This window comes from Myotis myotis, unplaced genomic scaffold (assembly GCF_014108235.1).
Source record: "Myotis myotis isolate mMyoMyo1 unplaced genomic scaffold, mMyoMyo1.p scaffold_m19_p_4, whole genome shotgun sequence".
Lineage (NCBI taxonomy): Eukaryota > Metazoa > Chordata > Mammalia > Chiroptera > Vespertilionidae > Myotis > Myotis myotis.
The window spans coordinates 41,443,441-41,468,314 of record NW_023416346.1 but is presented as its reverse complement, the minus strand read 5'-3'; the positions used below and the strand labels follow the sequence as shown (position 1 = coordinate 41,468,314).

The 24,874-nt window shown below is 39.6% G+C and overlaps 1 protein-coding gene, 1 long non-coding RNA gene and 1 other non-coding gene across 6 annotated transcripts in view; 2 read left to right on the top strand and 1 right to left on the bottom strand.

Annotated features, from left to right (window-relative positions):
* Positions 1-10,212, top strand: part of LOC118653782 — a 38,063-nt gene extending 27,851 nt beyond the window's left edge. Inside the window, exons 2-3 of the long non-coding RNA XR_004966884.1 lie at positions 7,921-7,975; positions 9,923-10,212. This is a non-coding gene — a long non-coding RNA (uncharacterized LOC118653782). The remainder of the gene's footprint in view (positions 1-7,920; positions 7,976-9,922) is intronic.
* Positions 642-17,085, bottom strand: UPF3B (UPF3B regulator of nonsense mediated mRNA decay). Of its 4 annotated transcripts, XM_036304546.1 has the most exons (11): positions 16,807-17,081; positions 15,812-15,918; positions 15,533-15,639; positions 9,640-9,738; positions 8,240-8,350; positions 7,332-7,375; positions 6,709-6,891; positions 6,266-6,304; positions 4,318-4,478; positions 3,427-3,721; positions 642-1,649 (listed from the first exon to the last, which is right to left on the bottom strand). In XM_036304546.1, the coding sequence occupies exons 1-11, from the start codon at positions 16,960-16,962 to the stop codon at positions 1,500-1,502; spliced, it is 1,452 nt and encodes a 483-aa protein (XP_036160439.1). In that variant the 5' UTR covers positions 16,963-17,081; the 3' UTR covers positions 642-1,499. The 4 variants fall into 4 exon arrangements, with proteins under 4 accessions (XP_036160439.1, XP_036160441.1, XP_036160440.1 ...); XM_036304548.1 differs by lacking the exon at positions 9,640-9,738 and having other exon boundaries at positions 16,807-17,085; XM_036304547.1 differs by lacking the exon at positions 6,266-6,304 and having other exon boundaries at positions 16,807-17,067.
* A 1,718-nt stretch (positions 17,086-18,803) lies between these two features.
* Positions 18,804-19,016, top strand: LOC118654940. Its single transcript, XR_004967162.1, has one exon. It is a non-coding gene; the product is annotated as a small nucleolar RNA U3 (small nucleolar RNA).
* Positions 19,017-24,874: the final 5,858 nt, after the last annotated feature.

Genomic DNA, 24,874 nt, shown 5'->3' with positions numbered 1-24,874 from the left:
CTCCCCAAGATGAGGACCATTCTCTTTGTCATCTTTGATGGGTCTTCTTTTCCTTTTTATTAATCTTCACTTGAGGATATTTTCCCATTGATTTTTAGAGAAAGTGGAAGGGAGAGGTTAGAGACAGAGAGAGAGAAACATGGATGTGAGAGAGACACAATGATTGGTTGCCTCCCATACCCACCCGGTCCAGGCCCACAACCAAGGTTGTGCCCTTGACCAGAATCAAACCTGGGACCCTTCAGTCTGCAGGCTGATGCTCTATCCACTGAGCCAAACCGGCTAGGGGTTGATGGCTCTTCTTTACCTGCCTCTTGGGATACTGGTTTCTAAAAGCTGAGGAAAACACAAAGCAGTGACTTATTAAGTAAATATAAACTGACACCATGTTAGGAGGAACTAGCAGGATGAAAATTAAGCAACAGTTCAAGGATGTTATCTAAACATTTTGGTTCTTATGGAATAAGAGGGAACCATGATTTGATTTTCTTGGTGGTTAAAGTAAAGGCAGAGGTTAGTGAAGGTAGAAACGAATATCATTCCTCCCCTTTCAGAATTTGCAAGAGGTTAATTCAGTATCAAATTTAATTTTTGAAAACGAATAGCTATTTAGTAAAAGTTAATAAACACACTTAGCTTCATACTTGAGTGATGTTGATATTTATTGACACTAATGAAAAACAAGCTAAGACTGAAAGTTGTTATTTAAACAGGAACAAATATGGGTGCAGTTTCCTTCCTGGATAGGTCATGCACTTAGATCATGAGACCTAAGATAAAATAAAGGCTGGATTGTCAAGAACCAAACAAGGGTTAAATTTTACTTCTTAATATAAAAATTGCTAGAGGCCAAAGGAGATGTTTAATAATATTCTTTCCACTAACATCACATAAGCACACAAAAATCTAAAACTAATCCTAAAATTTTAGGACACAGGATATAGACATGACATGACTATTTAAATTTTGCATACGCAAACACTTGTTATAAACTTCACTGTACTTGTACTACAATTACATGCTTGTTGCTTCTACACTACACAAAGTCAACAGTTATCACCAACAATGAATGTAACTAGATCTAAACAAGACTTTAAACAAGACTTCAAAAAGACTCTGCTCCACTAAATTAAGAAAATTCCATTCAGGAGTAACAAAATCTTTTGATTTTAAAGCCGGCTCCCTTCTTCTCATGTCATACCTAATTAAGTCCTCACTTGACATTTCCCACCTGCAAATGCAATGCATGTCCACTCTCTGATCTTTATCTGACACTTTAATTTGTAGGAATTGCAAAAAAATGAAATCGTACTTCCAGTCTGTACCCGCAATCAGGTTCCTGCTTTGACGCAAAATACACTCCTCTGCAGTGTACCCCACCAGCTCAGCGACCCCCTTTCTCTCTCTATTCCTTTGCCCGGAGGCACTTCTGGATTGCTTAATACATGCTCTTTGACTGCCTACACAGTCAGGAGAACATGTATGGCCATTTGGACTTATCACTCCTCTCCGTCTTCTTTTCTATGGCTAATACCACTTTCCTGCTTTTTTTCTATTGCTGAATCTCCAGACTTGGTGCCGTCATCAGGGGGACAGAGTCGATTTCGGCTTCGAGCACCTGGTTGGTAAAGCTGCATTGCTGGGCGATCCTAAAGTAAAATGAAATGTTAAAACATTGCTACTTAGTGTTTACAGGGGATTTTCAGTCATAGGTTATGTATTGATATATACCAGAACCAACTCATACAAGGCCAAAAATGTGAGGGCACTATACATGACAGCAAGTATTGGTGGTTAATTTGCTTCTAACAGCCTGCTTCCTTTCCCCGATCTCCAAAGAAAAGCAACCATTTTATAAGTATTATTTTATATGCCTAGGGTAAATTTTCAGTAAAGCTATTGTCTAATTTTCTTAACGATTTCAAGAGTAACTGAATTAGCTAGATTTTTTTTTTTTTTTTTTTTTTAGAAAAACCACAACCATTGCCTACCTCTCTTCCCTATCGGTAAATTGACTTTTATTTTTTTAAATATTTTTTATTAATTTCAGAGAGAGAGGGAGATAGAAACATTAATGATGAAAGAGAATCATTGATTGGCTGCCTCTTGCACACCCCACACTGGGGATCAAACCCACAACCCGGGCATGTGCCCTGACTGGGAATCAAACCTCCTGGTTCATAGGTCGATGCTCAACCACTGAGCCTTACACTATTGATTAGTTGTTTTTCCAACTGTTTATCTTGAAAAAATTTAAATCTATAGAAATGTTGTAAAACTTAAACAATGAATACTAATACCTTTCTTCTAGATTTACAATTTTAACACTTTGTCACACGTGCTTTTTCTGTCTCTAGTATGTAAACACACCTATATACACATTGAACAAGGATATCCTTTTACACAACAATACAACTGCTATTGATCAATCATAGCATCACACTAAAAGGACACGCAGATATTATATGCTTCCTGATATGATGCATAGGAAGTACACAACATTATCTATTAAGTGTTCTTGCCAAAAATTGCAGCCTCATATATTCAGGCCTCTAGGTGAGGGCATGCCTGTTTTTGTGAATAAAATGTGATTGGCACATAGCCACGCTCATTCTTTTACATATGTCTATGTTTACAGAGCTTAGTGGTTGTGACAGAGACCATATGGCCCACAAAGCTGAAAATATTTACAATCTGGCCCTTTATAGAAAACATTTGCTGACCCCTGCCCTAGATATGACCATCAGTTTTCAAGGAAACAAACATTAAGGAACATGTTAAATGATACCACAGGAATGTAATTAGCCAATCTGGACCATTAGAAGCTCTACAGAACAAACTGGTTTCTGCAACAAATAAATGGAAAACAAAAGGAGGGGGATTGTGTAGATTAGAAGAGATTTAAGGGGAGATATCAAGCAAATACAATTTGTGGACCTTGTTTGGAGCCTATAAAAAAGATATGAATGAGACAATTGGGAAAATCTGAACACTGAGCAGGTAGGATGTTAAGGAATTATTATTAGGTTTTTTAATGTAAAAATGCTATTTGGGTTATATTTATTAAGAAAAAGACTTGATTTCTAATATTGATGAATGTAAAGAAGAAATTATATGTCTTGGATTTGCTTGAAAACAATCCAGTAGAATGGGTAGGGATGGATTAGAGTCGAAAGGAGGTTGGCCCCCAATTGATAACTATTGAAGCTGAGTGATGGGTACATTGTATTATTCTGTTGTACTTTTGTGGATGTTTGAAATTTCTACAGTAAGTTAATAGAAGGACCAAACAATACTGAAAAAAGCTGCAGAGTTAAAGTCCCTATAATAAAAATGTCTATAATAGAATTTCCTTTCAAAGTTCTATAATAAACAATGAGCTAGCCCTTTTAGGAAAAGAAAAAATAAGTGTAACAAAAGGAGCACCTTGTTTCTAATGCGATCTCTCTTAACCACTTCCTCTTTCTTTTCCGTTTTTTCTAAGCTGGCTAGTGATTCTGTACTTTCAGTCTTCTTTCCTTTATCCCGAAGTGCTTCTTTCTCTTTTTTAATTTCTTCTTCCTTTCTTTTAAAAGCCTTTTCTTTCTCATAGCGCTCCCTCTGCCTCCGGCGTTCTTCTTCTTGACGCTTTAGTCTCTCTCTTTCCCGAAGAATGCGCTCTTGATCACGTTCATAATCCCGTTCCCTCTCCCTGTAGTCTCTGCCACTCTCATCTTCGGGTCTGCATGAAAAAACAAATCTGAGAATGTACCCACAAAGATCTTCCAATCACAAATGAAGGAACACTCTGATTCTAACTTGGCCACTGCAATGAGGCTGCACTTTTGGAGCAGAGTAAAAAATAAATACGAGCATTTTGAAAAACAGTTAACAGCCCTAACCAGTTTGACTCAGTGGATAGAGCATTGATCCATGGACTGAAGGGGCCGAGGTTTCATTCTGGTCAAGGGCATGTAGCTATGTTGCAGGCTCCATCTCAGGGTGTTGTTGGGGCACATGCACATGCAGGAGGCAACCAATCAATGAATGTATTTCTCTCACATTGATGTTTCCCTCTCCCTCCCTTCCACTCTTTCTAAAAACCAATGGAAAAACATCCTTGGGTGAGGATTAACAAAAAAAGAAAAACAGTAACAAAGAAACAAAAGTCATCCACCCAGATCAAGATATTAGAATATTTAAAACCTTTCCTCCTCATCCCTGTGCCCCTGTTAAAACAGCTTATTTAATTCAGGTATAAGTCAAGGACATAGCAGTAAAACTAGCGTCAAGAAATACGTTGAAAACAAATGTACTAAAGAGCCCTCGCCTACTGACCTCTTAGGCTTTTCATCTTTAAATTCGCCTTCACAACGTTTGGGCAATGTACAACTTTGCCCACTGGCTCTTTCATCACTCAGATTCTCTTTGTCCAATTTCTTGGCCTTTTCTCTTTTGTCCATTTCTTTTTCATCCCCCTTTTCTGGCTTCTTGAGCAGCTTTAAAGAGAACAAATTTATTTTGAAGGGTGGGACACTGTCTTTTACGCCTATCAAAGAAAACAATATACTAAATATTTTAAATTTTGACTAGAAAAGGCCCCTTTTTTCTGCAGATACTTAAACTTTCAGGTGAACAATAGTGCACAAGAGCAGTAATTTACTAAGAGGTTGTTATTAATATGAAAGTGTTATCCACTCAAATGACGTGGTTTAATCACTTGTGGCAATAAGATCAAGACTCCTTTGGCTTTAAATGGGTCAGCCTTTAAGTGAACCAATGCATACGTCCAAGTATGCCTTTTATAGCAAAGCAGCATGTCAATACAACTTGATGGGAAAATATGCCACAAATTCAAAATGCTAGGTAGATCATTACTATGGGAGTATTTTTATGTATTACTTGGAATGACAAATATCTTGGTCACCAAAGGAGCGATCTATTGTGAGAATAATTTTGCCTTGAGCCTGAGAGTAACTTACTTATATAATGGTACAATCATATTATCATTAGAGATTAATAGTAAGAATTATTTGGCATTGGATTTAAAAATCCAAATACCTCATACAACAGCACAGTGAAGTTCCATCTCTACTAAGTAGGAACTCTGTACAATGTCATGATGTGTATGAAAGGATGTAATTCTAAAATAAAAGCATTTCATATAGACCAAATTTCTAACATTTTTTTTCATACCACTGCTACAAATCTCTAGAATACCCCCAAGTGTTGGATATTCAGAGAGACTCTTAGGCAAAATGGAAGAATTTCAAGTCTCAGGGTGAAGGCATCATACAGGTTACCAAGCAAAAGGCCAAGCACCAAAAGATTTAAGCATGAAGTATTTCAGCACAGTCAGCCACTGCAAATGGTGAGTCCAAACTGGACACTAAGAAGGCATTACTGTAACGTGAGGATACCATGTACAGGTTTCATTGGAGGTGTTCTTATTTCTCTAATGAACATCTTTGTTGGGAAGCCAAGATGTTCATTACTCTAATAAGAACATTAATGGGTGTCTCTAGCATGGATGGCTCTACCTTCTGCCTTGCTGGTAGTTAGTAATAGCAAGTCAAGTCACTTGTGGTATGGCAGACATTGCTACAAAGAATTAAGATGGGAACTTTCCCACACTGTGGCCAAGCCCCTTATCAACAATAATGAGCCCTGGAGAGACTCAGGGAACCACATAAACTGCTGAATTTTGAGGAGGTAAAAGGAGACCCTACCATCTCCACAGACTCTGAGATTTTTTCTAACTTTCTCTGAAGTACTTAGTACTTCCCCAAGAAGTTCACTGGAACAAGGGCTGTCCAAGCCATGCCCTGAGAAGGGAAGCTGCAAGGCCGGGATCTTTCTATAGGTTTTCCTCTTCCTGTATGCATTGTGTTAATCAGAATCAGCTGCTCATAGATTCCCAGGGAGATGCAAGAAGGTAACATGGGAATCATGTGAGAGAGGAAAGCACGTAATGCAGGATATTATCTGTAGTACTTGCACAAGACAGTTATGAGAGGCAGCTAAAAAAGAGAAAGAGCTATTTAGGCATGGTTGTCCTCTGGCTGTATATTGTTGAAGCTTCTGGGGACAGAGCAGAGCATCAGGAAGTCATATGGGCTTCCTTTTAAAGTAGGAATTTAAAATAGCTTGCTTTTAAGAAGACTCATCAGTCTGAAGGGGTTTTCTACAGGTATCACTACCACCACCACCAAAAGGATTTATTAACTAAGACCTGTGTGTGTGTGACATGATACTAGGTGTTCTGTATCATGTACTTGGTCCTTACATTTTTCTGATTCACAGCTTGTAACAGAAACCTGTGTACCTGAAGACAGTGGAAAACAAACAGATGAGGCAACTTAATGTATCAAATATGAAGGAAAAGCTGAATAAAAACCATAATTCATGCCAGCCAGCCCTATTTTATGAAGAATTGACAGAATAATCATCTAAAAATTGAACATTTTAAATGATAAAAATAACACAGATCTGCCCTGAAGAAATAGCATGTAAACTACTTAGTCCTTTTAAATTATCTTAAAATTAAAAAATCATACTATTAGTATTATATAAAGATTTTAATTGGTTCACTTGCCCCCCCCCAACCAAAAAGGACAAAAACAAAACTGAATACCTATATTTATACCACACAAGATGCATGCATATTTATAAAGAAGTAGATACATGCAATTTTCAGTAACATGCAGTCAGTTTAAGTTATTTTCATACCTTAATCTTTGGTTCTTCCTTTAATTTGTCCCTTTCTGGAACTCTTTCTATCTTCTTTAGCTTTTCTATATCTTTCCTTTTTCGTTTCTCTTCTTCTTTCCATTTCCTCCTCTCTTCTTCTCTTTGTCTTTTTCTTTCTATTTCTCGCCGCCTTCTTTCTTCTCTTTTCTCTTCTCTCATTCTCTAGAAAGAAAGATCGACACACACCTTCAAACAAGATAATCATCACCAAAACTTAAATCAATCCCAAAGGCATGGCGGGCACCCACTAAACTGGATCATCTTTCCTTCCTACTTTCTACCTCAACCCCCTCCCCACCCCATTCAGTATATGAGAATGAAGTCCAGGACTTGCTAGTATCAGTTTCCCACTGCTGCCTTGCTGTATTTCAGAAAAATCAAGAGTGTCTCCTGAACAAGCTAAGGGTTCTCTGGGTTTGCAGAATGATTCTTTGATCCAGCAACCAAAGAGAAGGAGGGGGCCACTAAGCCAAATCTCTAAAGAATAATGTTAAGAAAAAGCAGCTGTTTCTCCTAGGGGATCCCAATGCTCTTAAAATGTTTAACAGAATGTGAACCAATGAAAAAAAAGTATTGAGAAAACTATAAAAACAGAGGTTTACCTGCTTGTTTTTCAGGAAGCTCAATAGTGGGGTTGTCTTTTTAGCTACATAAATGTAAACAGATTATTAATAATACTTATCCACCCCTAGAAAGGATTCCATTTTCTGACATTCCCTGCCAACCACCCAAGGTGGGAAAAACTATACCCCTTAAACAGACAGTTCACAACTATATTATCAGAAATTTTTTTTACAGTATTCCAATTCTGCAAATTTAAAATACCTTTTAAAAATTAAAGAAGTACAAAATAAAACAATAAACTGTTCTATAGATGGGAGTAAAAATTTGTCCAACTGGGAATATATACGTGTCCATTAATAAAAACCAACTTTTAGAAGAATATTTAATTCATTTTTTAGTATTTTGAGCAATGCTATCTAATCTTGTAGCTAGCTTTTGAAAACATACTTCCTTTGGATAAATTCTTTGGAGTGGGCATCCGGGGTCAGAGGCTATGCTTATGTTTAGAGTTGATACAGTAGTGACAGCTTACTGCTAGAACCAACATCCAAGCTAGAATTTCTCAAGAGGTTTTCAGTTTTGTAGTAACTAAATCCATTTTTTTATATTTCTTTTTATCAATATTAGCTTCTTATTACTAGAAAACATCAGCTGATCTTCAAATGCTTACCAACATCTAAAGGTAAGCATGAGTCTTCAAACATTTTATACTTATGTTACATTTGTGTGGCACTAAATAGGTCACAGAGTTTTCCCCATCTAATCAGAGCAATCGCATAATCCTGTGACACAGGTATTATCCTCTGCTTATTGCAGTAAAAGAAACAGAGTCTCAGAGAAGTTAGTGCTTTCCCCATGACCATACAGCTATCAAGTGACAGAAGTGGAAGTCAGACAGGTCTTCTGATGAAAAAGCTATTGACCTTAATTCCTTTTGTCCACTTACCTATTAGTTCTCTATTTTTAGCTTCTATTTCCTCTAGCAGCGTCTCTGGAGTAGATGTCATTTTCTCATTATCAGCAGCATAACTTTCCAAAAATTTTCTATATTCTGGATCTAAATAATTGTTTAAGGAAACAGAAAATATAGTAGAGTTTAAACAAACAGGAAATTATTATCTAGGATTTTATCAAAGAAGATTAATTTTCTACATCATGGAAGATTGAAAATAAACCTATACCCACAAGATAAACTATTTACAGCTTTCTTGGTTACTCTCAGAACTCCTATTAGAGATACCCACAAAGGGAGTATGGTGTAACGTGGGGTCAGGGAAAATGAGATAGCAGAGATTATAATAGAAACTTCAGGGATGATAAATAGTTTGCTTTTGAAAGTCACTGCTCCTACTAATCCAGAGTCACACTTGTGAAAGAAATGCTATGTGTATATAGTTACAGTATATATTTGTTATGCATACAGAATGTAAGCAATTCCTGTATGGGTAATCTTCACTTTAAGTAAACTCAACATATGAAAATCAGATGTTCCAAAAAGACACAAAAGGGGGATGTCATGGATGGCACTGGAGGTGATGGTAATTCTTGGAGTTCCTTCCTAGATGCCTCTGACATCAGACAGGGTAACACATCTGAGTTACTATACTTCTTGTATTTGGAGTTTCGATGCAGTGTGGACCATATCACTTGATCTAGTCTTCCAGGTCTGAATCTATCATATAATCAATAAGCAGCTGCATCTTGAGTCTTTTCTGTGTTCTTTACAAAATGGTTATTATAGTAGTAAATAATGGAAATCAAACTAGATGGTTCTAAAATATCAATCTGATAGAAAATATTGCAGCTAAGCCATTATCCAATATAAGTTACAGAGATCTCAAAATCTGGGTCCAGTTTACCATATGTGGCAATTATTCCAGTTTTTTAGTTCCTCTCTTTTGGCTCAGTATAACTACTGTGTGTGTAGTTAACTTCATATTCAAAGCCAAGAAAATAGGACTCACCACTTTGGTTACTTCATATTAAGTTACTTGAATACATTAAGTTTTCCAGTAGAGCTCTCAATAATAAATCTTCCTCTTTATACAAATGGAAACCCAAAAGTTTGATAATCATAATAGTGGTAAAAGCCTCAAGTAGTTGTTGTACTACTCAATGGTGGAGGAATGAAATGCCACTAGCCAAAGAGAGTGAAAACTCTATAGGAAGGAAACCTACCTCCATTTTAACAGTTAAGCAAAGCTTTCATCAATGAATTATATTTCATATTAACTTTATCCCATACGTTCTATTATTTAAAAGCTTGGAGTCCAATTAATTCTCACAAAGGTAATACTTTTTAAAAGCCTATGGCATTAGCATTACAAAACTAGAGCTATACTGTACCATCATCGATAGTCCCAACTTTAGTATCTCTTTTCTTAGTCTTCTTTTTTGCAGCTTTTTGAAAAGGAGCAAACTCTACTATTGCAGGATATTCCTGACCTGTTTAGAAAAAAAAAATCACACTTGTTATATAACAAAGAAAATATCAAGTGGATAAAAGAGAGCCCACTGCTCTCTAGGCTTTTCTTCTTTTTTGGAGGGAGGGGCTTTGTCTATATTTTTTATTAAAAATTTTTAATGTTGACATTATTATAGGTTTCCCTCCTATTTCCCCTTTGCCTAGGCTTCCTTTGATGGCAGTCATCTGAGACGTGTCTCCAAATGGGCATCAATCACACTGGCCCAACTACAGTCAACATGCCAAAGGGCTTTGTCTGTATTTTTATTAAAAACTCTTAATGTTGACATTATTGTAGTTTTCCCCCCTATTTTCCCTTTCCTAGCTTCCTTTGATGGCAGTCATCTGAGAAGTGTCTCCAAATGGGCATTCACACTGGCCCAACTAAAGTCAACTCTACCAAACGAGCCCCTAATGGAAAAAATGAAATGAATAAAACATTCATTTAAATTCTACTTATAAAGTGTAATATTTTGATATGTGGGGGGAAATAAGCTGATTTTCTTTTAAAAGCACATCATAAATCTCTAGAATAAGCAAATCTATAGAGAAAAATAAGATTAGTGGTTGCCGAGAGCAGGGGAGAGTGGTGGGGAGAACAGGGAGTATCAGCTATTGGGTATGGGGTTTCTCTTTAGAGTGATGAGCACGTTCCAAAATTAGATTATGGTGATAGCTTCACAACTTTGTGAATACACTAAAAACATTTTAAAAAATAAATTTTAGTTTTTTTTATTGATTTGAGAAACATCGATTTGTTGTTCCACTTATTTGTGCATTCATTGGTTGATCCTTTTTTAAAAAATATGTTTTTATTGATTTCAGAGAGAGGGAGAGGGAGAGATAGAAACATCAATGATGACAGAATCATTGATCAGCTGCCTCCTGCACGCCCCTCTACTGGGGATCGAGCCCGCAACCTGGACATGTGCCCTGACAGGGAATCCAACGGGGACCTCCTGGTTCATAGGTCAATGCTCAACCACTGAACCACACCAGCCAAGCATTGGTTGATTCTTATATATGCCCTCACCAGGGCTAAAACCCAGTACCTTGGCATATTGGGATAATGCTCTAACCAACTGAGCTACCTGGCACTAAAAAACATTGTTTTAAAAAATATATATTTTTATTGATTTCAGAGAGGAAGGGAAAGGAAGAGAGATAGAAACACAAATGATGAGAGAGAATCATTGATTGGCTGCCTCCTGCATGCCCCACACAGGGGATTAAGCCAGTAACCAAGGCATGTGCTGTGACCAGAAATCGAACCGTGACCTCCTGGTTCATAGGTGGACACTCAACCACTGAACCACACTGGCCAGGCTAAAAAACATTTTAAAGGGTGAATTTTGTGGTATGTTATTTAAAAAATACACCAGGGCATCAAAAGCAAGGCAACAAAAGAAAAAAATTGATAAAACTGGATATCAAAATTAAAAACTGCATTTAAGAACACAGTCAACATAGTAGAAAAGCAACCTATAAAACAGAAAATATTTGCAAATCATACGTCTGATAAGGAGTCAATATACAGAACATACAAAGAACTCATACAACTCAACAACAAAAAACCTACAATCCGCCCTAGCCGGTTTGGCTCAGTGGATAGAGCATCAGCCTGGGGTTGCGGGCTCGATCCCCAGTAGGGGGCGTACAGGAGACAGCAAATCAATGATTCTCATCATTGATATTTCTATCTCTCTCCCTTCCTCTCTGAAATCAATAAAAATATATTTAAAAAACAAAAAAACCCACAATCCAATTTTTAAAAGTTCAAAGGACTTGAATAGACATTTGTCCAAAGATGATATACAAAAGGCCAAAAAACATATGAAAAGATGCTCAGATGCTCAAGAATATGAAAATGCTTAACTATTAACTCATTAATTATTAGGGAAACACAAATCAAAACCACAATAAGCTATCACCTCACATCCATTAGAATGGTTACTATTAAAGGAAAAACACCCCACAGAAAATAGTAAGTGTTGGTGAAAATGTGGAGACAGAATGCTTGTGCTTTACTGGTGGGAATGTAAAATGGTGTAGCTTCTATGGAAAACAATATGATGATTCCTAAAAAAAATTTAAAATAGAATTACCATATGACCTAACAGTTCCACTTTTGGGTATACAGTGGGGCCTTGACTTATGAGTGTCCCGACTAACGAGTTTTTCGAGATACGAGCCGTCTCTCGGCCGATTTTTTGCTTTGAGTTGCGAGCTAAAATTTGGGTTACGCCAGCTTCAGATACCCCACCGCTAGTTGGCGCAGCAAACGTCACAGTGAACGCCACAACATCAGCCCAGCATCACGTGTCTCACTTGTTCACTTTTTGATTTGACATACGAGTAATTTGAGTTACGAGCTCCATCACGGAACGAATTAAACTCTTAAGTCAAGGCCCCACTGTATATTCAAAAGAAGTGAAAGCAGAGACTTGAATAGATTATCTGTACACCCACATTCACAGAAGCATTATTCACAATAGCCAAGAGTTCAGGGAAGCATCCATGTTATATATTTTAAAGCCTGAATAATACTCCATTGTATGTATATACTACATTTTGTTTATCCATTCATCATCTTTCAAGGGATATTTGATGAATGGATAAACAAAATGTAATATATATATATATATACACACACACATACACACACACACACACACACACACACACACAATGGAATATTATTTGGCCTTAAAAAGAAAATTCCGACATATGCTATAACATGGATAAATCACAAGAAGTCAAATACTATATGATTCCACTTGTATGTGGTACCTAGAATGGTCAACTTCATAGAGATAGAATGGTATTTGCCAGGGATTGGGGAGCGGGGAACATGGGGAGTAGTTTTTTAATCAGTATAGAGTTTCAGTCTTGAAAAATGAAGTTCTAAAGATTGGGTGCACAACAATGTGAATGTCAACACAACTGAACTGTACACTTAAAAAATGGTTAAGACTGCAAGTTTTTAAAATATCATTTATTTTTTAAAATATATTTTTATTGATTTCAGAGAGGAAGGGAGAGGGAAAGAGAGATAAAAGCATCAGTGATGAGAATCATTGATCGGCTGCCTCCTACATGCCCCCTACTGGGGATTGAGCCCGTAACCCAGGCCTGTGTCCTTAACCAGAATCGAACCTGGGACCCTTTGGTATGCAGGCCGACACTCTCACTGAGCAAAACCAGCTAGGGCTGCAAATTTTAGTATTGTGTATTTTACCACAATTTTTAAGAATGCAAACAAAAATAAAGGAATGAGCTAATGATACATGCTATAACAAGGATGAACCTTGAAAACATGCTAAGAAGCCGCCAGTCACAAATCCTGGTGAATGCAGAATCAGATTAGCTTAATAACTGATATATGTGAAATGCCTAAAATAGGGTAAACCATAGGTAGAATAGTGATTGCCAGGGGTGGGAGGGGAAAACGGGAGATGAATGCTAATGGGTATAGGATACTTATTGGAGTGATAAAAACATTCTGTATTTACATAGAGGTGATGGTTGCACAACTTTGTGAATATACTAAAACACTGAATTTTATGGTATGTGAGTTATAACTCAATTAAAAAAAAACACAAATGTTGCCCTAGCCGGTTTGGCTCAGTGGATAGAGCGTCAGCCTGTGGACTAAAGGTTCCAGGTTCGATTCCAGTCAAGGGCACATGTCCAGGTTGTGTGCTTGATCCTTAGTAGGGGGTGTGCAGGAGGCAGCTGATCAATGATTCTCTCTCATCATTGATGTTCCTATCTCTCTCTCCCTTTTCCTTCCTTCCTCTCTGAAATAAATAAAATATATTTAAAAAAAACAAGTGCCCTGGCAGGTATGGTTTAGTTGGTTGAGTGTGGTCCTATGCACCAAAAGATCACTGGTCAGGGTGCATGCAGGAGGCAACTGATTGATGTTTCTCTCTCTCCCTCTACCTTCCTCTGTGTAAAAAAAAAACCAAAAAAAAACAAAAAACAAAAGAATAAAACATTTTTTCTAAAAAAACAAGTAACTACTGGAAAAAAAGATACCAGGTCCCTGCTATAGAATAATATCACACAAACTATAAAGATCATTGACATGTAGACATAAGCCAGAATAAAATAACTAGAATTGACCAGAAGGTATCACAAAGCACTCATGGAGGAAACATGACTGGAAATCCTGGTAAATGCAGAATCAGATTAGCTTAATAACTGATATATATGAAAAGGAATAGATAAACCAGACTGAAAAAAACAAAACAGAAGTGATTCCAGACTATGGAGGGCCTTAACTACAAGGCTAAAGAGTTAACTTTTTCACAGTTGTTCTTAAATCACTATTTTCAAAAAGATTAATTTCATGGCAATATAACAGACTGAATTATACAGAAATGGAAAACCCTACAAGTTTAGACAGTGGTTGTCTAAACATTAGGTGACAAGGACATAAAGTATGAAAGTATTAGTAAGAATAGATGGACATGATGTTAAAAAAATAAATTTAGCTGAAACCGGTTTGGCTCAGTGGATAGAGCGTCGGCCTGCGGACTGAAAGGTCCCAGGTTCGATTCCGGTCAAGGGCATGTACCTGGGTTGCGGGCATATCCCCAGTGGGGGGTGTGCAGGAGGCAGCTGATCGATGATTCTCTCTCATCATTGATGTTTCTATCTCTCTCTATCTCTCCCTTCCTCTCTGTAAAAAATCAATAAAATATATTTAAAAAAAAATAAATTTAAAAGATTCCTCTCTCTCTAAAATCAATCAATAAATAAAAATTAGCCCTGGCTGGTTTGGCTCAGTGGATAGAGCGTCAGCCTGCAGACTGAAGGGTCCCAGGTTCGATTCCAGTCAAGGGCACATGCTTGGGTTACAGGCTCGATCCCCAGTAGGGGATGTGCAGGAGGCAGCTGATCGATGATTCTCTCTCATCATTGATGTTTCTATCTCTCTCTATCTCTCCCTTCCTCTCTGAAATCAATAAAAATATATATTTAAAAATAAATAAATAAAAATTACAAAAGATTCATCACTTGTTTATATGTAAGGTATAAAAAAAGAGAGGAAAAGATTAAATACAACTCAGATTTCCAGGCCAAGTCACTAGGAAATCACTGCTATCTACTGGAATAAAGTTGGAGTAGAGAAGTAGCTAGTTTGTAGGGATTAATAAAGTTGGACAGTGGCATTATTCCAACAAGTAATTATTGGCAGGAGAAGATTTGACTTTGGGTAGTGGGCACACAGTACAATATACCACACCTGATCTTGTACCACCTCAAACCTATATGATCATATTAACCAATGTCACCCCAATAAATTTAGTAAAAAAGGAAAACAAACAAAAACCCACAAGTAACTATTGGCTTAAACGACTTGAATAAATAAATGCTGGTCCTTGAAGCAAGATGAGAAGTAAATGTTTAAAACTTGTCATACAGTGTAAAGAGTCACTTATCCATATTACTGTTGAAACTAGTAAATAGTCAAAATAACAGATATTCTAATTTTAGGGCAAAAAAATTGTCAGAGGAAGAGAAAACAGGCAATTTCATTCAGTTGATCAAAGTATGAAATAACAGGTTAATAAAAACACCCTAGGGGTGAGAAAAGTCACATATTTATAAGATTGTAATAGGCTTATCAAATGTGTGAAACTCTTTAACTATTGCACATTTTATCACTCGGGATTTTAGAAAAACTATCAAAGCATTGAGAAAATACTGTGATACACACATTGTCTTAGACAAATGACAAAGAAACCTCTTGTTACTAGGACTCACCTTTATTGTCAAGGAATACATAACCATCAAAGCGATCCCTGAACAAAATAATGTCCTCTTGGTTTTTAAAGTTGATGTATGCTCTGGCATACATATGAGGATACAGACTGCAGAGAGGAAAGCAATTATGTAAATGTGCTTGCAGGTGTCTGGCTGAATTATAAAAATGGGTATATTAAAGAGACAGGCTCAAAAATCATATAGACATTAGTACGATAAAATGGAATGGAAGAAACCTTTTTCATTTACCCCTCCTCCCCCCTCTTTGATTTATTTTACCTAGTATCATTAGAAAAAAACTCAAAATAATCATGCTCGGGCATAGGCTGAAGATGTTCCTGAAGCTGCTCCTTGGTCAAAGTGGGAGGTAATCTCCGAATTACCACCTTCAGAAATGAATAAGTAAAATAAAATTAGTACAAATCAATTTTCTGTCATACCTGAAAGAACCAATATCCCTGAAGAAAGCTGGGCTTTAAAAGAGATCACTTATAAAAACCCAGGAGAAAATAGTCCTCTAATGCTAGGAATCAATCAAACATAGTAGTAACTCGGTTTTAAAATTTTTCTTAGAAATGAGAACTGTCTGGATCAAGAAAAATATCAGGTTCTGTTAATCCGAAGCCCCGCAGTTTACTAGGTTTTCGTATTATTTTCCATCACGCATTTTTCAATAGATGTGGTGGTAAGAAATGAGTAGGCCAACCCTGGTCTTTTATGGGTGCCACAAGCTCTTGATTTACTAACATTTCCCTAACACATCCTAAAACAAAACCCTTTCTCATTCAGCATAAAGAATTCAAAGCTGCGGAATACCGAAAATTCCCTCATCCCAAACAGGATGAACCCGATGTGGCCCCCAGACCATTAGTCCCAATACTCCCTCAACTCGCCTCCATTAATATTTCCATCACAAACTATGCCCACCTTTGATAACCCCTTCGCTATTTAATACCCCCCATTAACGTTTTAATTCCTCATTCTCTTTATTATCACCCCATCCCATTATCATTTCACAGCTCTGATCTACACCCTTCTCGTCTAGGAATTCCCCTCCCCCCCGCCCCCGTTTCCTTCACTCCCACCCCCGGGCTTGGCCGAGAGCCGCCTCCCGCCCCATTTCGGTCCAGTGGATGAGACAGGGTGATGCGATTTTCACTCAGGTGAAGAAACAGAAAGGGAGACTGGGAGAAGAAGGCAGCCCCATTCCCAACCATCCTCCATGGGTGGCGGACGCGTCCCGCCCTCTCACGGGCCAACCGCCAGCTAGGCACCTTGCTCAGCGCCTCTTTCTTCTCCTTGTTCCGATCCTGCTTATCTTCCCCTTTGGTGCTGTCCCCCGAAGCCCCACTACCACTGCCTGTGGCCCCCGGGGGAGTCAAGAGGGTTACTCGCTTCTCCTTAGGCCTATAATCCTTCTCTTCCTTCATGGTTACGGCTTGGCTCCTCACGGTCGAAGCTCGGCCCGAATGCCCCTACCGGGCACCTACGGCTCCCTACCCACTGCCGTCAGAGCTCTGCCCAGTCTCGTCACAGCTCCGCCCCCAACAAGCTGCCCTAGCGATAAGACAGCCCCGCATTCCATTGGGCCTCTTCAGGATCTCGCGAGACTTTCAAGGCGTTCTGCTTCCTCCGGTGAATAGATTTTAACACCTAGTCTTACGTTCCCGCCAGCCGATTCCCCGCGTCACCCAATACCCTCTAGGCTAGGTCCAGACTCCCCTAGGGCCTCTCTCTACAGTACACCTTTTAGCAAATTCGCCATCTTGACTACAACGACTCTTCTGCGGACTACAAATCCCAGCGTGCAAAGCAGTTAGATGCTTCTGGCTGGGAGTTATATTCCTATTTTTAAAAGTAATCCTCTCCTGAAGGGTCCCAGGTTCGATTCCGGTCAAGGGCATGTACCTGGGTTGCGGGCACATCCCCAGTGGGAGATGTGCAGGAGGCAGCTGATCGATGTTTCTAGCTCTCTATCTCTCTCCCTTCCTCTCTGTAAAAAATCAATAAAATATATTTAAAAAAAATAAAATAAAAGTAATCCTCTCGTTTTTTTTTTTTTTTAATATATTTTTACTGATTTCAGAGAGGAAGGAAGAGAGAGATAGAAACATCAGTGATCAGAATCACTGATCAACTGCTTCCTGCACACCCCACGCTGGGTATGGAGCCCCCAACCCGTGCTTGTGCCCTGACCAGGAATCTAGCCGTGAGCTACTGGTTCATAGGTCGGAGCTCAACCATTGAGGTACACCGGCTGGGCGATACTCTAATTTTGAAAGTTTACTGTTTTGCAGATCAAAACATAGGTTCTGTGGGCTGTACTTGACTACCTGTTCCTCAGATAAACCTGATGTTATCCAAAGTTTACCTTACTAGGTAACTTGTGTTTTCTATCAATTCTGAGGGGAAATAGAGGTTGCCACCCAAAATGTGTCTTTTGGATATTATTTTAAGCTGGTTATTATTAAGAAAAGAGGAAGAAGACATTCAAGACAAACTTTGGCTCAGTGGATAGAGCGTAGGCCTGCAGACTGAAGAAGGGTCCTGTGCTTGATTCCAGTCAAGGGCACATGCCCGGGTGGCCGGCTCGATGCCCAGTAGGGGGCGTGCAGCAGGCAGTCGATCAATGATTCTATTTCATTACTGATGTTTCTCTCTCCCTCTCCCTTACTCTCTGAAATCAATAAAATATAGTTTTTTAAAAGAAAAGAGGAAGAACCTTTCACCATACCCCTAATTTCCTAACAGAATTTAGAAAGCGGACTTGTTCCAAGAAGAGAGCTATCATCATAGTTAGTATGAACTAGTGTGAGACAGGGAGGGACCTAGCAAATTCCTCTCTGTGTTCCATTGTTAAAGATGGCCAAGCAGCCGAAACCGGTTTGGCTCAGTGGATAGAGCGTCGGCCTGCGGACTGGAAGGTCCCAGGTTCGATTCCAGTCAAGGGCATGTACCTGGGTTGCGGGCATATCCCCAGTGGGAGATGTGCGGGAGGCAGCTGGTTGATGTTTCTCTCTCATTGATATTTCTGACTCTCTATCTCTCTTCCTTCCTCTCTGTAAAAAATCAATAAAATATATTTAAAAAAAAAAAAAAGATGGCCAAGCAAACAGTTATTTAGCAAACATTTGCTTTTTCATCTGTATGTGAATTGCCTTCCTGACCTTTGAAATGTTGTTTGTTTTCTATTACAAAAATATGAACAGATTTCTTGTCAAATATTAAACAAGTATAGTAACACATTTTATAGATAATAGAAGTAAAGGAAAAGACTATACTTTCAGGGATCATTTCTATAGTTCGTTACTAGAGAAGTTTCTCTGATCGTGTAGAGCACCCGAAACCACGAGGAGGAGGCGCAGGTTCTCTCCTGAGCATGAAGCTGGCTCTTGATGTTGCATATGCAACTGCCTCTTGCCATTGATGATCGTTCTTGTCTTCCTTTGGGAGGGCAAGAGGGAGAGGACACAGTCTGAGTGGTTTCTTTTCTTTTTTTTTTTTTAATATATTTTATTGAATTTTTACAGAGAGGAAGGGAGAGGGATAGAGAGCCAGAAACATCAATGAGAGAGAAACATTGATCAGCTGCCTCCTGCACGCCCCCCACTGGGGATGTGCCCGCAACCAAGTCACATGCCCTTGACCGGGATCAAACCCGGGACCCTTGAGTCCGCAGGCCAACGCTCTATCCACTGAGCCAAACCGGTTCTGGCCTGAGTGGTTTCTTTAAGGTACAAATAAAGCTTTAAAAAAAAAAGAAGTAAAGGAAGACAATTATAAAGAGGAATAATGAACTTACAGAAATTCAGATTTGAGGGTTTGGAACTATAAAACCCTAAATAAAAAAAATCACAGAAGAATATATAAGAATAAAAGTTAAGATTAGAAATATTTCTTTTTTTTAAAAAAATCCCCACCCAAGGATATGCTTTTTATTGATTTTTTTTTTTGAGAGAGAGAGAGAGAGAGAGATAAACATTGATCAGTTCCCTCCAGGGATCAAACCTGCAACCTGCGTATGTGCCCTGACCAAAATAGAACCCATGACCTTTCAGTGCAGGGGAGGATGCTCAATCAACTGAGTCACACCGGCCAGGGCACGATAATTTACTCTTGTGCAAACTTCCTCATGCATCCTGGGCTTCTGTTTTCCTCTTCAATCTAACCTCTTCTGCTGTTTTCCCAACTCAGTTATTTAGGATCAAGTTTAACCATGTTTTAAACAAGATTATAGTTTATTTCTTTCTGGTATAAATAAAGTCTGAAGGGCTCTTCTGTCATTCTTAACATGAGGCAACCTCCTAGTCCAAAGTAGTTGCTTGAGCTCCAGCCATTTGATCAGCATTCCAGCCAATAGGAAGGAGGAAGTCACAAAGAGCATGCCCCCTCTTTTAAAGGATACACTTCCACTTACATCAATTGGCTAGCACTTAGTCTGAAGGGAGGCTGGGAAATTTTTTTTTCTAGATAGCCATCCGAGCTTCTTTTATTCAAGACAAAGGAGAAAGGGGGTAATAGGGGATAATTAACAGTTTTTATCTCATCAACTAATTTGTAAATCATTCTAGAGTGAGGATCTTGCTTTATACCTCTATAAAGTTCAGTGCTGACAAGGACCTCAGTAAAAATCTCTTAGTGCCCTAGCTGGTTTGGCTCAGTGGATAGAGTGTTGGCCTGCAGACTGAAGGGTCCCAGGTTTGATTCCTGCCAAGGGCACATGCCTGGGTTTCGGGCTCAATCCCCAGTAGGGGACCTGCTGGAGGCAGCCAATCAATGATTCTCATCATTGATGTTTCTCTCTCTCTCCCCTTCTCCCTTTCTCTCTGAAATCAATGAATATATATTTTTTAAAAAGATTATCACAGAAAGATGTGTGGAAGCCTCTAAAAAAATCTCTTAGTAATTATGGTTAATCTTTTCAGCAAACATTTAGTTAGCACCTATTTTATGCCAAGGATTGTGTTTGGAGGCTGGGGGCTATAAAAATGAAATGAACACAGGAAACAAAGACTTCAACCAAAAAGTGTTGATCTAAGCAGGTATTTGAACCATTACAAAACTTGTCAGGAAGAGGAGGGGAAAGACATTCTAGGCCAGTGGTTCTCAACCTTCCTAATGCTGCGACCCTTTAATACAGTTCCTCATGTTGTGGTGACCCCTAACCATAAAATTATTTTCGTTGCTACTTCATAACTGTAATTTTGTTACTGTTATGAATCATAATGTAAATACCTGATATGCAGGATGTATTTTCATTGTTACAAATTGAACATAATTAAAGCATAGTGATTAATCACAAAAACAATATGTAATTATATATGTGTTTTCCAATGGTCTTAGGCGACCCCTGTGAAAGGGTCGTTCAACCCCCAAAGGGTTAACGACCCACAGGTTGAGAACCGCTGTTCCAGGCAAAGGGAATAGTTAATAAAAATGATCAGAGGTATTAAACAGCATGTCATGTTAGGAACTGTGGACCATCTGGTATACTTAGACCATTTGTCTCAAGCAGGGGCAATTTTGCCCCCTAGAGAACATTTGACAAAGTCAGAATTTTTTTGGTTTTCACAACCAGATGAGTGCTACTGCCAACTAGTGGATAGAAGATAGATACTGCTAAAAATCTCCTCTCCCAAGGAATTACTGGGACAAAAACCACAATAGTATTGAGGCTAAGAAATCCTGCAGTATAGAGTGCAAAAGGGGTAGGAGTGGGAGGGCTTAAGATATGAAGCCCCGAGAAATCAGCTTGATCCTAAAGAATCTTGTTTTCCTGCTAAAAAAAAAAAAAGTGTACTTTATCCTGGCGATTGCGATGGAGAAATAATTAAAGAAAAATTTTAAAATAATTCTTTATTGTTGGAAGTATTACATATGTCCCCCCTTTTCCCCCATTGACCCTCTCCAGCCCGCCCCCCTACCCCAGACCCTCACTGTCCCACTGTCTGTGTCCATGGGCCATGCATATATGCATATAAGGTCCTTGGTTGATTACCTCCCATCCACCCACCCTCCACAACCTTCCTTCTGAAATTCCACAATAATTGAAGAAATTTTTTTTAAAAAAACATTTTAACACATTAAGTGCCATGTCAGTCACCGATGACTGACACCATACTTTCCGTCCAGAAGACAAAACAGGCTGGGCGCTTATTATGGAAATGTTCAAGTATGCCTAAAAGTAGAGAGAATACTATAATGAATTCCCATCAAACAGGGACTCAATTTCAATAATTATCAATATTTTTTATGTAATCTTGAAAAGTGTGTTTATTTAAAACAGCACAACTCACCCGGACAGTGTGGCTTAGTGGTTGAGCGTTAACCTATGAACTAGAAGGTCATGTTTGGATTCCTCTTCAGGGCACAGGCCTGGGTTGAGGGCTCAATCCCAGTAGGGAATGTGCAGGAGTCAGTCAGTCAATGATTATCATTGACAGGAGTTTTTAGGAGTGAGATAGGAGTGTTTAGGGGTGAGATAGGCAGGTTTAGAAAATTTTAGGAATTAAGGGGTCCATGGAAAAAGCACAGGGCTACAGAGCTGCAGGAGGTACATTTCCATCGAGTAAGGGAGCTGGGAGCTGCAGAAGGTGTACATTTACAGAATAAAGGGAGGGAAGCCCCTCATTCAGAGAAGGAAGAGGAAAGCCCAAAGGGAATAGAACAATAAGAGAGGAGAGGAGAGCCTCACCTGAGGTTTGAGCTCTGAAGTTGCTATAGTGACCAAATCAGAGGGGATAGTGACCAATCAGAGGGGATGTCAGGGCACAAAGAACTGCAGCCTTTATAAACCCTAGAATAAAGGGACTCAGTGGGACTCTTTCCCCCTCCCCACATGGAAGTCTGTGCTTGTTTCTCACCTTTTGCTATACCATCTTTTCATCCATGGTTTCATTCTTCGATTCCACTGGACAAGAATCTGGGAACCATCCTGCCCAGAGGAACACCACTCATTAAGGTCCAACTTTCCTGTATCCTCATCATTGATATTTCTATCTCGCCCTCTCCCTTCTTCTCTCTCTAAAATCAATTAAAAATTTAAAAAAGCAAGACTTTTGGGATTGGAGTTTATTGATAAGGTTAGGTTATTGGACCAAAGTATTTCATTTTAGGAAACTAGTGCTTGAATGATTGTTAGCATTTAAGGAAAAGCAACTTTATTCTCTGGCAGAGGAAATTACATGTTATCCGGAAGCTGCATTCTCTTGTTAGCATTCACATCTTTAAATTTTTCTTCTTTTGACTGACAGATCCTGCCTCAAGTTTATTTGTGCAAATAGCACAGGAGGACACTAACTCCATGCAGACAGCAGCCCAAGGGTCACACCAGTCCTTCCAGCCTCACATTGGTAGACAGAGGCCTCTACTGTGGAGATTTCCTGGGGGCACCTTTGGGAGCCTGAGCCTGAGTGTCAGCCTGTGGCTTGTTTTGAGTCTTGGCCTTGGACTTCGGCCCGCAGAGCTTGAAATCTCATGTCAGGTCTTTAAATGCCGCTCAGCATGGACACCTGCTGCCCTGACCTCTGCTCAGGTTCCATACTGACACATCCAGATGCCTCTTTGACAGCTCCTCTTAGAGAGCTAATGGGCCTCTCAAACATAGCATCTTCAAACTGAAGTCCTCCTGAGCTTCCTTCCAGTGTCCTTTGCGCCTCCATCCTTCCAGTTTGGGTGAAAATCTTTGCATTATCCTATCACCTCACTTTCCTCTCATACCATAACATGCAGTCTTTACAATGAGTTCTCCCCGCCCCCTTGCTGTGGCCCACATGGCCCTACATGATTGGGTCCTTCTCTATCTCACCAACCCCATCTCCTACCAACTTCATCCCCTACCATCCCCCCTCACGCTGCTCCACTACTCCCCAGTCCCACCTGCTTGTTCCTTGGTCACACCAAACACATTCTCCACCCCAGGGCCTTTGCACCTGCAGTTCCCTCTGCCTGGTGTTGTTACCTTTCCCCATTCATTACCAAGGCCTGCTCCCTCCCTTCATTCAGTCCTGCTCAAAGTTGGTGGGTCAAGAATGCCTTGCCTGGCCACCCTTGTCTAACATCACCCTGTGCTCCCTCTCTGTTATCATCCCCTGCTTTATTTTTATCCCTTTGTGCGTGGATCTCTCCAACTAGAATGTATGCTCCATGAGTTAAGGGATTTGTTTTTTTACTGCCGTCATCCTCACCGCCTAGCCGAGTGCATTGCACACATGTGTTGAGTCAAAGAGTGAATCAGTTTAATCATGTTGCTCTCCCAGCTAAGAATCTTACAGTGCTGCCTCACATCTCCGTGCCTTTGCCCATGCTATTCCCTCTGCTTGGAAGGCCATTCCTCCCCCTAGCCTGCCTGGAAAACTCTTACTCATCCTTCAAGACCTGACCCAACTGTCGCCACCTTTGTGAAGCCCCTGCTGCCAGGTAGAGTTAGCCAACGGTCCCTCCGTGACCCTGCAGTCCTGTACCTGCCTCCATTAACGCTGGGCTCTCATGTGGTTTTCCCGTCTGTCTTCTCCAGTGAACTGTGTGATCTTCCTGAGGACAGACACCACGTCTTCTCATCCTGTTTCCCTAGGGTCTAGTCCGGTGCCTGCACAGCCTTAGTATTTGGTAAAGGATTGCTGACTGACTGAGTAAATGAACCGACAGATGAGGGAAGGAAGTAGAAAGGAGGGAAAGAGGGACCATCTCTTTGCCTGTAGATGTCCTCAGGGTCCCCCTCACTAGGGAAGCTCCCTGTCCTCTAGACTGACCTCAACCCCTCGCCCCTTCATCCACACTTTCTAGAAACAGGTGCTACCCTCTTGGCCACAATGACCTTAGCTCCCAAACTTCAAAATCAGCAACCATGATCTGACTAGATGTATCCTGTGTTTTTAGAAATAACAAGAATGAATTTTTGAAATCTATCACATGTAGGCCTGTGGCTGCTCAGGTTTCTGTTAGGGTGAATGTGACCAAGAATCAGAGCTTACGGATCTAATACATATTGACTAGAGGATAGTTAGAAGCTACTGTACAGGCGAGTGCAGAGAAAACCCATCCACAATCCTACATCCTAGAGATGCTAAACATTAATTTTTTTTAAAAAAAGTATTTCATTTATTTTAGAGAAAGGGAGAGAGAAAAGAGAGGGAAGAGAGAAAAGTGACAGCGAGGGAAAGAGAAACATTGATCAGTTGCCTCCAGTAGGCGCCTTGACTGGGGATTGAACCCACAATGTTTTGGTGTACTGGGTAACGCTCCAACTAACTGAGCCGCCTGACCAGAGAAGACTTTTATATTTTTAACAGAAATCTCCATCTGTAAGGGTGTTTCCCTCACTGGACCAGGCCTTCCTTCACT

Bases quoted from the DNA above. Each gene is read 5' to 3' on its own strand.
- UPF3B (XM_036304546.1), bottom strand. From the start codon at position 16,962: ATGAAGGAAGAGAAGGATTATAGGCCTAAGGAGAAGCGAGTAACCCTC. The intron at 7,376-8,239 runs GTAAGTGGACAA...ACATTTATGTAG, and splicing joins TAAAAATAGAGAACTAATAG to CTAAAAAGACAACCCCACTA. The intron at 6,892-7,331 runs GTAAACCTCTGT...CTTTCTTTCTAG, and splicing joins GCTTCCTGAAAAACAAGCAG to AGAATGAGAGAAGAGAAAAG.